General features: G+C 42.5%; 1 protein-coding gene across 1 annotated transcript in view; it reads right to left on the bottom strand.

Annotated features, from left to right (window-relative positions):
• The window catches only part of LOC124711312 (putative fatty acyl-CoA reductase CG5065), a 402,306-nt gene that overhangs the window by 24,575 nt on the left and 362,606 nt on the right, over window positions 1-15,125 (bottom strand). Inside the window, exon 5 of the mRNA XM_047241329.1 lies at window positions 6,504-6,759. Coding sequence (XP_047097285.1) covers window positions 6,504-6,759 — 256 coding nt within the window. The remainder of the gene's footprint in view (window positions 1-6,503; window positions 6,760-15,125) is intronic.

The raw sequence follows: 15,125 nt of genomic DNA on the forward strand, positions 1-15,125 counted from the left end.
CCAGGAACCCTACGAAGATACACAGTTCCATGAATATCGGGGGGAGGGAGGGAAACGATCAACACCAATTTCAATCTTGCTGTGCTCATTCGAGCTTTTTTTTGCTTTCAGTGGAGTTGGATCCTTCCAGTGCATGGATTGGCATTTAGTGTCTCGATCAGACGTGAAAAATCAAGAATCGTCACCATGTTATCACTCTTTCCAAGAAATCAGTATCATTTTCAATGGTATTAAAAGTGTGAGTACAAACATCTTCACAAGCTTCTTTTTCTTCAATTGTGAGAATTTTCACCCCCAGTTTTGCACACACTTTTCTCATGTTAAATTGGTTATGCAAAATTTATCTCATGGGGTCTTTATCAAGTCTTTATCAATTCCTATAGTTTCAGCAATTGAAAACTCAACCAATCGACAGATCAAATCATATTACCAGCTTTTTCGATATTCCCACCTGTTTTTGATGTTGAAGAGTTTCCAGGGTGTGTGTCATCTCTAACATCTTTTCGGCCATCTTGAAAATGCTTGAGCTACTCAAAAACTTGCATACATGATAAAAAGTCTACACAATACATTTCTTTTAGTAACAGATAGATTTCAGTAGCAGTTTTTTTTCCAAGTTTCATGTGAAACTTTGTGATAATTTTTTGCTCTGTTATTATACTCATCATTTTTCTGGAAAACGAAATAACAGCTCTGAAACAAATGAAGACTATGGCCACACTGATTTGTCTTTAGACATCTTCACAGCTATCGGTTGTTGATCTTTGGTGCATGCATACTTACCCCGTGACAGCATCAGTCCTGTTATTTTATGTCCACACATCTTAAACTTCTAATCAGTTTTATTAGATTATCAGATAAACCTTTTCTAATCACAATTTCCCACAGCATGAGTCTATCCAGGCTGTAAATGCCTTTTCAAAATCATTGAAGGTGATGCAAGTTTCCAAACTGAATTTTCTTCTTTTCTCAATCACTATGAAAATGACATTTGCTGTAGAGCAGTCCCATCTAAATCGCACCTGTTCCTCGCTAATGATATTGTCTGGTATGCCCCTGAGCCTATTGTTGATTATTCTGGACTATATTTTACAGGCACTGTTCAGTAAACTACTGCCTCTATACTTTTCACGTTTGCTCTCATCACCTTACTCATAAATAGGGAATATTTCACTTTTAGCCTGTTCCCTGGTATTCTTCCTTGTCTCCAGCACATATTCAGCAAATGCATGAGGCTGACATGTAAGGGGCTTCTGCCATATTTCCAGCACTCTGTGTTAATCCCATATATTCCTGGTGCTTTTCTGTTTCTTAAATCTTTGACCTTGCCAATAAGGGCTTTGAGCATGCCCATAACCTCCTCAAGAGAGATGTCGTCTAACCTCCGAGGTTCATCTACATATATCTCTTTTTTCTGATATTTATGCCAACAATTTACATACTAGGGGTGCCAAGGTAATTCATCAATCAGAGTTAGTTAGCTAGTTAGTTAGTTACATGTTCCATAAATCATCTGAACAATTCTTTTATCAAAATAATGTGGAACGAGTCAGTTTACAGGATATGTAAACATAATTAGTGTTAACATTAGTGAACACATTTTTTGTCCTATTCATGTAACTACATTCAGATACAATTTTTTAACCCTGTATTTTTGGCTCTAAACCTTATTCTACATAAAATTAGGTTCATAGCTGTACATTATATGTTAGATTTGGAAAATACAGGGTGTACATAAAGTCCAGGAACACTTTCAATTACTCACTGCGCAAGAACCAAACATGGTACAGATATCAAATATATGTCATTTTGAAGAGAAACCCTGAAACTTTCTTTTTTTTTTTCATGTATACCAAGACAGCATAGATTCGTAATGTGCCGATAGTCAGCACTAGTCGCAAACATGGTGACTTCAGGTGTGGAGCGAGCTTATTGTGTGTTGGGGTTTGACAAAAACAAGTGTGCTTCAGCTATTCAACAGATGTTTAGAACCAAGTATGGTTAGAGGCCACCAACAAGGAAGGCCATTTACCATTGGCACAACAAATTCGTTATAACGAGTTGCTTGTGCCCTGCAAAGAGAGGTGGACATCCCAGTGTGAGTGAAGTGAATGTGGAGCACATATGAGAGAATCCAAAGTAATCACTGCGTCGTGCATCCCGTGAACTTGAAATGCCTCAAATGCAATCGACTCTCCATTCATCTTTCAGCAGGATGGGGCTCCATCCCATTTTCATCATGAAGTTAGTGGGTACCTAAACAAGGAGCTGCCACATCACTGGATAGGCCGTGCTACAGAAGGGGACAGCTGTTTCATGAAATGGCCTCCCTGATCACCAGATCTCACTCTGTGTGACTTTAGTCTGTGAGAACACATTAAAGATGTGGTGTATGTACTGCCTCTATCACGTGATGTAGCAAAGCTCGGAGAGAGAATAAGGAAAGCAACTTCCACAGTTGACGATGATGTGGTGGGACGAGTGTGGCAAGAATTTGATTACTGTATTGATGTCTGCCGAGTCACTCATGGTTTGCGTATTGAATGTTTGAAAAAAAAAAAAAATCAGTTTCTCTTCAAAATTATGACAATGTTTAGTACTTGTGCAATAAATAATTGAAAGTGTTCCCGGACACTATATACACTATTACAGTAATTAGAAATTATGTGTTTTATATTTCAGAAAGGAAATTTCAGGCAATTAAGTAATTTTAGTGCATTTTTTGTTGTGCTAATAGTTTGTGTGCGAAAAAAGTGGGTTATAACATTATTTACACATTAAAATCAGAGATTGTAAGACATCTCCATTTGATGGTGATGTTGCCTTCTATTCTGTTACATTGATGTCTAGTGGGAATCAGCCTGTAAGCCTTAAACCATCAGACATTGGCAGTACTCTACGTACGACATTCTGTACCAGCCATCTGACTCAAGCAATGTCACTGCACCTAGTAAGATATGTGTTTTGGGCACTTTACTGCATAGGCACATCCATGGGTTAACTTTTTTTTAATGAGGGAGTATCAGAAAAATGGGGTGACATTTAACTTTTTTGTTGTCTAAATAATGATTTTTCCTCGGTATATGAATGAAGCTAATAAGAGTCAACTGTGATGGGTAGTTTTAGTGTCCTGACTAATGTTTTCTATACAAGGCACCATACCAGGGGGTGTGAGGGATGCGCTGCACATGTGTGCCAGCTGCAGAAGGGTGTTGAAGGCTGGGTGCACCATTCCTAACTAAGCTAATTATTAATTCATGATCACAGCTACTACATTGCTAATTTTACCTTACATATAAGCATGGGCCACAGATTCATTTCACACGAGAAAGATTTGTGAGTACTTGTAACTCACATGTTTAATAGGGCCTCCCTTTGTAAGTTGAATTGAAATTAGTGATGCTGTCAAGAATTTTCTATTAATAATGCTCAGAAAGTAGATTTTGTATAAATAATTTTGTTATTTCTAAAAATGAATGGCTAATTACATGTTTAGGTTGTACGTGTGATAAATTTTTGAACACTAGTGCTAGATTAGCAACTCAACCTAATTGCAATATCAACTGGGGAGGGGGGGGGGGGGGGCAAGTTGGTGCTTGCACCTCGGTGACTGATGGGCTTGGGTTGCCTCTGTTCATTCTACTGATTGCATAATAATTTAAAAAATCCAATTTGACAGTGTCTTTTAGAGCTTAACTAGCATCCTGGCCTTCCCAACAGACAGACATATTAATTCAGTATCAGTTTAAAGAAACCGAGAACAGATATTGTATACTGGCTAATAGAAAGTGTAGCTTGGAGTGTAGCGAAATTAAGTCAGATTATGCCAAGGGAAATGAGAAACTAAAAGTAGTAGCTGAGTTTTGCTGTACAGACAGCAAAAAAAGCAACAATGAGTGAAGCTGGAGGGAAGTAAAATGTAGATTAGCAATAACACGAAAAAGAGAAATCCCGAACATCTATTACAAATTTAAGTGTTTGGAAGTCTTTTCTGAAGCAGTTTCTGGAGTGTAGGCTTTTATGGAAGTGAAACATGACAATAAGCAGTAGATCAATAAAATAGAAGAAATGAGTTGGTACAGAAGAATACTAAAGATTAGATGGGTGTATCCACTAATGAATGAGAAAGCACTGAATCAAACTGGGGAGAGAAGCGTTTGACTAAAAGAAGGGATCAAATGACAGGACACATCCTGAGGCATCAAGAAGTATAGGATATAAAACTTGTAGAGAGATAGTAAGCATTTGCTACAGGAAACAAGTTCATATGGATGTTGGTTGTAGCAGTCATGAAGAATCTAGAAGCTTGTATAGAATACGCTAGCACACAGAATATGTAATGAAACTGGATATCATATCAGACTTGTTCTAATGATGAACACAATCAACCTCTTTAATGAAGACTGTGATGCATTAACAAGTCATATTTGGGAGGTGAGTGTGCAGTTTCTGAATACTGTAAGATTACCCTACTTACATGTGGTACTCTGCTATTGTTATTTATCCACACATCGATCATTCATTTAATGCCAAAATTATACTGAAATAACAATTGAGATTGAGTAATTTAATAACAGCCATTATTGAAGACTGCTTTCATATAAAATTAATAACTTTTTATAGATTCTATGTTTTATATTTAGAGAGAGAACCTTTTCTTTGGTTCAGTGACCATTTGAACCTGCATGACGCAGACCTACCAGTAATTATCTTGTTTCTTTAGCGACAGCATTTGTTTGATATTTCTTATTTAAGATTTTGGATCATTCTTACAATAGTACTTGATAGTAAATTTATCATCTACTTCAAAACATAGTACATTGACAAATTAGAAAAATAATGTTATGCCTATTTTTATATATATCAGAGGCTATTGTGAGTAGTTACTGTTTGTAAAACAAAATAATTAAGATTATTATTATTACAAAAATTTCTCAGAAGAATTTTGGTACAAGAACCACCTAAATAAAAACATGAATACATGTTTTATATGTGATTTATATTAAAATTACCTGAATGAAAATATATAAATAGTTACTTAGAGTAATATTTTATAAAATCATTGGTTGTCAAGAAATTCCTGTGAAAAAATAATAGCAATTAGAATGTGAAATTATTAGTGCATACTGATTTGAAAGATCACATGATACTATTATGTAGGTCTTGGGAGTTAACTGGGATTGGAAGGACAACAAATAGGATGTGTATACAAAACATGCAATGTATTGTATATGAAGATAGCCTGAGCGAAGTTGACAATATTGTTACTAAAATATTGACAAAGTTATAAATGTCACTAAAACTGCTAATGAAACAGCAACAGAAAAATTCTTTATTTATTGAATGGATGTTTAACTGTGATGAACCTCAGCAATAATTACAAAAAACAATCATCCCCTAGATAGCTACAGTAGAAAATATTTATGGTGAAGGTAAGTATAACACAAAAGTATTTCATTATTCGTATCAGCTGTTCTACGCTACAGGCAACTTGCAGTTATCAGGTGATCTAACAGTTAAAAAACCAGTAAAGTGCCATCCTGACTCTTTAAAGAATTGATCTACCTCGTATAAAACAGTTTCAAATGTCTGACTACTTTATAAACAAATTAATATGTTGCAAGTTTGATGTTCTGCATGTACATAGAAAAAGTTTATACAAGATTTGAAATTAGGTTAAGAGTCTGTTTTAAGTCTCTAAGAACTCTCATTATGAAACACTGGACAAATACAATTTGGGTAATTTGCACTCTGATTCAAGTAAAAGATAGTTTTTCTCACATGTAAATACTTATAATGTCATATCTCCTGAATCGTGTACTGTACAATGATATAATTTTCCAAATACATTCAGTGGTATATGTGGGTATTACATGTTGTGAATACTGTTAGTAGTAAAGAAGCAAGAAATTAAAATGCCTTATCTGACACTCAAGTTTTACGGTGCGAACAGTGAAAATGTTCATTTTGCGATGTCGGCGAGAAAAAGTTCTGTAAATATTTGAAATTACGTGTAAAGTTTGTTGGGAGTCGCAACATGCCCTGATTCTCAAATATTGGGTGAATATAGTTTCAGTAATTTATGTGCCACGAGCTCCTATGTCTCAAAACACATACACTGTTTCTAATTTGTTTTACTGTGTTAAACATTTAACAAAGATTACACTTATTAATGAGAAGATTATGACGGCATTTAAATTTTAAAATTCGGCCAATAACTGTAAGATATATCTAAAATAAATTTCTGTTGCCTCTATATGTTGTTAGATAGGCAACTTGCAACTGTGTCGGTGCCTGGGGTGAGAGTCTATTTGGAAGCTGCAGAAAAATAAAATTAATCTTAAAAATTTATTATCTTTCTTAATATTTGCTACTCAGCTTATACTTCCATAGTAAGCAAGAGCATTGAGACTGATATTCGGACCGAAGACCGCTTCAACCTGAACATATCATACAGAAGTAAACACAGGTGAGCAGGGTCCCCAACTGCCGCGTATACACACCGATGGACGGCCGGACGATGGCTGCGGGGATCTCGCCCGCGTGCTCTGCGACGACCCACTCGGCCATGGCCTTGGTCAGCGTGTAGGTGTTGGGGTGGCGGCCCTGCAGGTACTGCGACACGACGTCCAGTGCGTCGTCGCTGAGTGCGTCGCAGCACTGGATGACGCGCGCCGGGTCCGCCGGCGGCCGGTACACCACCTCGCGCACCTCCCGCCGGTCCGCATTTGAGTATGCCGTCGACACGTGCACGAATGCCTGAAGCACACGTGACACACTTACACTCGAGGCACACAATTCACACTGTCATACAGTTCCATTTTATCCCTAGTGACACAATACCCAACAAAAAATAAGGATACTCTACTCAGGAGTAGTATCTTAAGAAAATTACTGTACTGATTATTAGAGTATTGAAATAAAAGTATCTATACTTGTCTTTGCTAAAAAGATTAAGAGTAGATCCTATCTCAGCTTGAGAAAAAAAAGTGAAGCACCTAAAGAAATGGTCAGAGGGCACTTTAATTTCTTATACATTATAACGATATGTTTACGTAATGTGTATACATAAACATATAGTTATAAATGTCCCCGTTCGTAGTCGATAATTATAACAATATGTTTACTTTTGTGCTGTAACGTATAGCTATAATCAGCGGTGGAAATACACTCCTGGAAATGGAAAAAAGAACACATTGACACCGGTGTGTCAGACCCACCATACTTGCTCCGGACACTGCGAGAGGGCTGTACAAGCAATGATCACACGCATGGCACAGCGGACACACCAGGAACCGCGGTGTTGGCCGTCGAATGGCGCTAGCTGCGCAGCATTTGTGCACCGCCGCCGTCAGTGTCAGCCAGTTTGCCGTGGCATACGGAGCTCCATCGCAGTCTTTAACACTGGTAGCATGCCGCGACAGCGTGGACGTGAACCGTATGTGCAGTTGACGGACTTTGAACGAGGGCGTATAGTGGGCATGCGGGAGGCAGGGTGGACGTACCGCCGAATTGCTCAACACGTGGGGCGTGAGGTCTCCACAGTACATCGATGTTGTCGCCAGTGGTCGGCGGAAGGTGCACGTGCCCGTCGACCTGGGACCGGACCGCAGCGACGCACGGATGCACGCCAAGACCGTAGGATCCTACGCAGTCCCGTAGCGTACCGCACCGCCACTTCCCAGCAAATTAGGGACACTGTTGCTCCTGGGGTATCGGCGAGGACCATTCGCAACCGTCTCCATGAAGCTGGGCTACGGTCCCGCACACCGTTAGGCCGTCTTCCGCTCACGCCCCAACATCGTGCAGCCCGCCTCCAGTGGTGTCGCGACAGGCGTGAATGGAGGGACGAATGGAGACGTGTCGTCTTCAGCGATGAGAGTCGCTTCTGCCTTGGTGCCAATGATGGTCGTATGCGTGTTTGGCGCCGTGCAGGTGAGCGCCACAATCAGGACTGCATACGACCGAGGCACACAGGGCCAACACCCGGCATCATGGTGTGGGGAGCGATCTCCTACACTGGCCGTACACCACTGGTGATCGTCGAGGGGACACTGAATAGTGCACGGTACATCCAAACCGTCATCGAACCCATCGTTCTACCATTCCTAGACCGGCAAGGGAACTTGCTGTTCCAACAGGACAACGCACGTCCGCATGTATCCCGTGCCACCCAACGTGCTCTAGAAGGTGTAAGTCAACTACCCTGGCCAGCAAGCTCTCCGGATCTGTCCCCCATTGAGCATGTTTGGGACTGGATGAAGCGTCGTCTCACGCGGTCTGCACGTCCAGCACGAACGCTGGTCCAACTGAGGCGCCAGGTGGAAATGGCATGGCAAGCCGTTCCACAGGACTACATCCAGCATCTCTACGATCGTCTCCATGGGAGAATAGCAGCCTGCATTGCTGCGGAAGGTGGATATACACTGTACTAGTGCCGACATTGTGCATGCTCTGTTGCCTGTGTCTATGTGCCTGTGGTTCTGTCAGTGTGATCATGTGATGTATCTGACCCCAGGAATGTTTCAATAAAGTTTCCCCTTCCTGGGACAATGAATTCACGGTGTTCTTATTTCAATTTCCAGGAGTGTATATTTGCGATCGCCGACCGTGTGCGGCTGTTTCTTCTTGGACCGTCTGATCAGTCGGAAGTTGCATTGCAGGGGAGAGTAAATGCCTATTCAAAATATAATTATCTTTGGATAGCTCGACACGAATTTCCTAATGGACCGTAGTTTATCATGCATTTACCAGTAGAATATGGCACGGAGAAAATATTTCGTCGCATGCAACTTCCGTGCGATTTCGACGAAAGAATTCGTGACTGCGAACTCTCTATGTGGCAGAAACATAAAGAAAATTGAATAACTTCGTGAAGGAGTGAGACATAGATTCTATACTAAATAAATAGTCCATATACCAGTTCCATTTAACTCTGAATTTATGGCAATTAATAGATGAACTTACACTGCAATGAAGGATCTAACATGGATGCCGTTTTGACTGGCACGTCTCTTCTCGTATTGAAAACAATCCTTTGACGTTTTCACATACACGACGCACAATAAATGTACTACTATGCAGTATTGCACTTTTACTTTACACTAAAATAATATTATTTTTAACAATAATAATACGGTGGCAAGACATGCGCGTCCGACACAAGTTACAAGAGACAAGAGAAGAAAAAAATGAGTAACTGTTAATCGAGAATATCTCGTACATCAAAAGAATGTGTAAAAGTGTTCTTCTTCTGTTCGCCGCGGTTTTCAAAGTCAACAACTCACAGCATCTCTGACGGCGCTTCGACAATAAACAAGTTACGTCACAGGTGGTTCACCTTTTACATTCTCGCAACATTATTTGCTAACTGTAGCTGTTGCCGAGCGACTGCTCGATTAGTGAATGATGTAAAATGATAAGGCAATCACATAATGTTACAACATTCACACGATCAGCGAGTATGTAAATGATTAAGAGTTGCAATCCTCTGTCACCACACAGCATTAGTACCGTTTGTGTTTAGTGTAGTTGCCAGTTCTGATAGGTGCACGAACAGCACCAGATGCCGAGTGACCACTGTGATGGATACAGAGGTGCCACACACTATTGTAAGACATTAGCAACAACTGACATTTTGAAACTGTGTGCCGGACCGAGACTCGAACTCGGGACCTTTGCCTTTCGCGGGCAAGTGCTCTAAAGACTGAGCTACCCAAGCACGACTCACGCCCCGTCCTCACAGCTTTACTTTGCCAGTACCTCGTCTCCTACCTTCCAAACTTAACAGAAGGGTTCGCAGATGAAAATCGTCGTTGCGTACGGTGGTGACCAGGAAAACTGTCTCATTCATCTAGTGTTTTGGAGAGGCTCATGTCGCAGTGGGGTTTACTGTAGAGTAGGAGTGGGCAAGCAGTTCTCTGCTGGAGGTTGGCGAAGGAGTGGGCAGAGAAGCAACCAGTCAGCTGGTAGAACGCATTACTGATGAACGTGAGTAGACACTGTTTAGGACATTTAAACAGCAGACTGCAAACGACGGAAGGTGATCCGCGGTCTCGAGCACACCCGTACGGGCACGCCGATTAAGGCAATTCCTGTGGACGGTGGCAGCAGCTCGGCTACCACAGCACGCCGGTGTACGGTGGTCGACAGCTGCGGGATAGCGTCACGGCAGTGAGACAGTGTCCGAGCGCCCAGGTCCGACACTCGGGCAGTGAATGTCATTTCACGGCCCGGCAGAGCCACTGTCAGACATTTGGCGATGACTGACACACGCAGCACAGCACCGGACAGTCCGGCTGAGACTACCTGCTGACGGGCTGGTCCCGGTCATTTAAATCCCGTTTCCAAATGCCGACAGTTGTGGAAGGTCCCCCATTTTGAGACAGCATCAAGAGATCTGGAGCGGCGTCGGCGGTCCGGTGTGGCGTAAGTGGTGGTTCAGTCGATCGTGTAGCGGGAGACCTGAGTTTCTCCTGGCGCATACATCTTTCAAATAACTTCCGGGAATTCAGCCAGGTAACACTTTCAGAGACCGCCGACATTTCGGCGGGAGAACACCCCGCCATTTTCAAGGCAAACTGCAACAGACAGGCGGCGTACATGCAAATTTAAAACCTCGGTTCTCCGACTGAAGCAGGAAAGATAACACACACACTGAACACTAGTGCCACCAAAGATGACCAAAGTCAGAGCTATCGATAGTGAGAATATGAATTCGCAAGTGAGGTTGCATTGAGTCTGTCCCTCTGTTTTTTGACAAGGGAGAGAGTCGGATTCCAAACAGAGTTTAAACACAAACCTCCGTCCCTGTTAACGAGGTACCTCGCTAATTTAAGCTCAACTGCCTCCCTAATGACACTGTCCCAATAGCTGGACGTGCATGCCAATATCTCGGTGTTATTATATAACATGGGGTGATCAATATCCGAGCAATGTTCGGCAATAGCAGATCTATTTGGCTCCTGTAATCGTGTCCTACACGGTCCTGATACTTTGACCAATGTATGCCATGCCACAGCTACAAGGAATACGATACTCACCCGCCTTACGCAGTCCAAGATCATCCTTAACGGAACTCAAAAGTGCTCTAATTTTAGATGGAGGTCGGAAAACACATTTCACACCGTATTTCCGTAAAATACGACCGATCTTGTTGGACGTGTTTCCTATGTAAGGCAAAAAGGCATTAGACTTAGGTGTCGACTCAGAGTTATCATCAATCACCCGATGTACAGTTGGTCGATAGCGCATCGCACGTTCAATCTGCCTATCACTATAACCATTTTGACGAAACGTAACTTCAAGATGGGACAGCTCAGCTGGCAGAGTCTCAGCGTCAGAAACGACATGTGCCCTGTGTACCAAGGTACGAAGTACCCCATCACGCAGAGCCGGATGGTGACAACTATCAGCCTGTAAGTACAAGTCGTTTTACGATGGACGTGGAAGAGGATGGTTGCCTTACCTTTCTTGACTTGTTGGTTAGGAGGAAGGATGATGGATCATTGGGACATGCAGTCTACAGGAAACGTACTCACACCGACTTGTAAATGTGAAATGTGTTTTCCGACCTCCATCTAAAATTAGAGCACTTTTGAGTTCCGTTAAGGATGATCTTGGACTGCGTAAGGCGGGTGAATATCGTATTCCCTGTCGCTGTTGCATGGCATACATTGGTCAAAGTATCAGGACCGTGTAGGACACGATTACAGGAGCCAAATAGATCTGCTATTGCCGAACATTGCTTCGATACTGATCACCCCATGTCGTATAATAACACCGAGATACTGGCATGCACGTCCAGCTATTGGAACAGTGTCATTAGGGAGGCAGTTGAGATTAAATTAGCGAGCAGCCTCGTTAACAGGGATGGAGGTTTCTGTTTAAACTCTGTTTGGAATCCGGCTCTCTCCCGTGTCAAAAAACAGAGGGACAGAGTCAATGCAACCTCACTTGCGAATTCATAGTCTCACTATCGATAGCTCTGACTTTGGTCATCTTTGGTGGCACTAGTGTTCAGTGTGTGTGTTATCTTTCCTGCTTCAGTCCGAGAACCGAGGTTTTAAATTTGCATGTACGCCGCCTGTCCGTTGCAGTTTGCCTTGAAAATGGCGGGGTGTTCTCCCGCCGAAATATCGGCGCTCGCTGAAAGTGTTACCTGGCTGAATTCCCGGAAGTTATTTGTAAGTGTAGCGGGAGTCCGTGTGGCAATCCGTCACACAGAAACACTGGCTGAGGAAGCCGTGTCTGCTGGTATTGCTGAAGTGGCAGGCCATTGGCCAGTGGACTGCAGCCCAATTTAAGCTGCCAGGCTGCAGTCCCACCTGTCGGTATTTGAGACATTGCAGTGTGACAGAACACGTGTGGGACCGGCATGGGTGCCATCTTCATCTCGGTGTCGAGGACCAGTTGATGCACAGTCTGCCCCAGGAAAGGGTACAGCGGCTATCTGACTTCCTTTCTAAGAGAATCGACTCATGCACCCAGGAGAGAGTGGACCGTTAAGTGGTCTCGTACTGCCAAGTTCGTCTAAGTTTGACTTGATACTGTAAACAGTGAAATAATGCACACACCCACTAAACCTGTGGAGTTTCATTTCGTTTCCTCATTTCGTACTGGGTGCTTCACTGTTATTGCCAGGCTGTATATAACAGACAGAGATAGTGGATTTTCACGTGTTTTGAACATAATAATACAAGCAATAGATCAGGCGGTGTTTTAATTTTCATTATAGATCACAGTTTTTAAGATTAGGAAATCAAAATATTGAAGCACAGAACAGATCATCTTAAAAACAGCGGAATGCTACGCAAATGTACATCAGTAAATCTTACCTAAACTGCCGGCCACGGTGGTCTAGCGTTTCTAGGCGCGCAGTCCGGAACCGCGCGACTGCTACGGTCGCAGGTTCGAATCCTGCCTCGGGCATGGATGTGTGTGATGTCCTTAGGTTAGTTGGGTTTACGTAGTTCTAAGTTCTAGGGGACTGATGACCACAGATGTTAAGTCCCATAGTGCTCAGAGCCATTTGAACCATTTTACCTAAACTCTGTACAGTCATTCAAAACAATATTTCGACATTTCACTGACAATCCGTTAAGTGACTATGCAGTGCCCACTCGGTACATAATAAAAGCAATATTATAAATCATTACTAGGATCATTCATACCATATCTGCTATAAGTACCGATAAAAGCATCAACTGAAAGGTAATGAGAAAAAATATCGGTATTGGGGTGAAAATTCTCTAATACCAAGAAAAACTGAAACTTTTTCCATGCCCCTACTCTTTTCGTAAATCGAGGATTGATTGTGACCACTCGAACTATTCCTAGACGCTGTGTCAGAAGTAAGGCCCTCTGGTCGTAATAATCTGAGTTTTTGAGTAGTAAAGTTGCCTCTGACGAAACATAACACACACTTTTTGCTACTACATAAAACTGCTTCGTCTTATTCGTCTCTGCCTTGATAGATCGTGTTTCTTGTTTTTACTTCATACGCTTTCTTGTTATTCAAGTTTTCGTATTTGGTTCCTGTGTCAGAAAATATCCGCAGCATTACTCACACGTACGGAAGTCAGAACGACCTTTTATTTGGAGTGAGAGTTACGTTTCGTGGTGACTGCTTCCACGAACAAAACTTGAAAAGCCTGGTTCCAGAATTGAAGTATCACGAGGTCTAAATACCTCAATTCAATTAATTTGTATCATCCAAATGACAATGTTCCAACTAAAAATAGTCCGTTAAATCGTTCATACAAGTCCATCAGTATGTTACGAGAAGCTTTCTTCTTGAAAGATTAAGTTCAGATTTGTAATCTATGATTAAGATGTGACCTTTTCGTGTGCACACGACGTGTGTTTCACAGTGTCTGTGACAGACGCCTAAGGGTGACAGATCAGGCCATGGGGAACGACTTTTGTTACAGACAAAATGTTTCGCTGACACTACTCGTCTTGTGTGACTGGCCACGCCCTGAGAGGCAGCACTGCATAGGCACTCAGCGGCGCTCGCACGCGATGCGTGTTGCCTATCGCCCGGTCATCTGCTCCGTGTGAAACGCGGGAGGATGAGCAAAATTCGAGTTCTTGCTTCGCTCCTAAAATATCTTTCTTCACTCAGAGAGAGTCACTCTCATGGCTTTCTTTTCGAAAACCACTATCAGTTTATTGGAGGTAGGCAGATACTGCACACGTGGTTAGTAGAAACCTCGTCGTCCCAGGGTCGGCGAATACCAAAGGCATCCGGCCATCCTGATTTAGGTTTTCCGTGATTTCCCTAAATCACTCCAGGCAAATGCCGGGATGGTTCCTCTGAAAGGGCACGGCCGACTTCCTTCCCCATCCTTCCCTAATCCGATGAGACCGATGACCACGCTGTCTGGTCTCCTTCCCCAAAACCAACCAACCAATCAATACCAAAGGGCTCATAGCATCGCCGTGAGGCCTCAGCGAATATTTTGTCTCTAACAAAAGTTTTTCTCCGTAACGTGGTGCATAACGCACAGACGTTTGTCACAAAGACTTTGAAACATAATATAAAATATATACAGGATAGTTCCGTGATGATGATGCAAACTTTCACGTATGTGGAGACGGGTGAATGTACCAATCTGAGGTCCGGAAGCGACCGAGTCGAAAGTTAAAAGTGAAAATTGTTCTGATATCTCTGACAGTGGAATATACTGTATATACCAGTACTGTTGTTGCTAAGGTTGCAGGGTAAGTAATCCCGACGAGCGCGTAGGTGTAGAGGTTGCCATAATCACTCATCCCAATGCAGATGGCGTACTGCGTACTGACACGAGCAGTCCTGGTGTACAATGTCTACACTGCAGCAGAGACTGCAGTCTGTCCCTACACATTGAAGTACTAACGTCGATCAGGCCTCACCAAATAAAGCAGTATCCGGTGACGGAACTTGCAGACATGATTTTCGTGTATGGACAAGCGAATGGAGAAGCGGTAAGGTTGTACATGACAAAATATCCATGTTTCCGAGACTGAGAGGGCAATTGGTACAACACTACAATGACCGAAGAGGACGAAGAACTACACGGACTCACGACTTAGAAGATGGAGTGCTTGGTTGAATGGATGTAGCACCTGCTATGAGAACTCGG

Source organism: Schistocerca piceifrons, chromosome 8 (assembly GCF_021461385.2).
Source record: "Schistocerca piceifrons isolate TAMUIC-IGC-003096 chromosome 8, iqSchPice1.1, whole genome shotgun sequence".
Lineage (NCBI taxonomy): Eukaryota > Metazoa > Arthropoda > Insecta > Orthoptera > Acrididae > Schistocerca > Schistocerca piceifrons.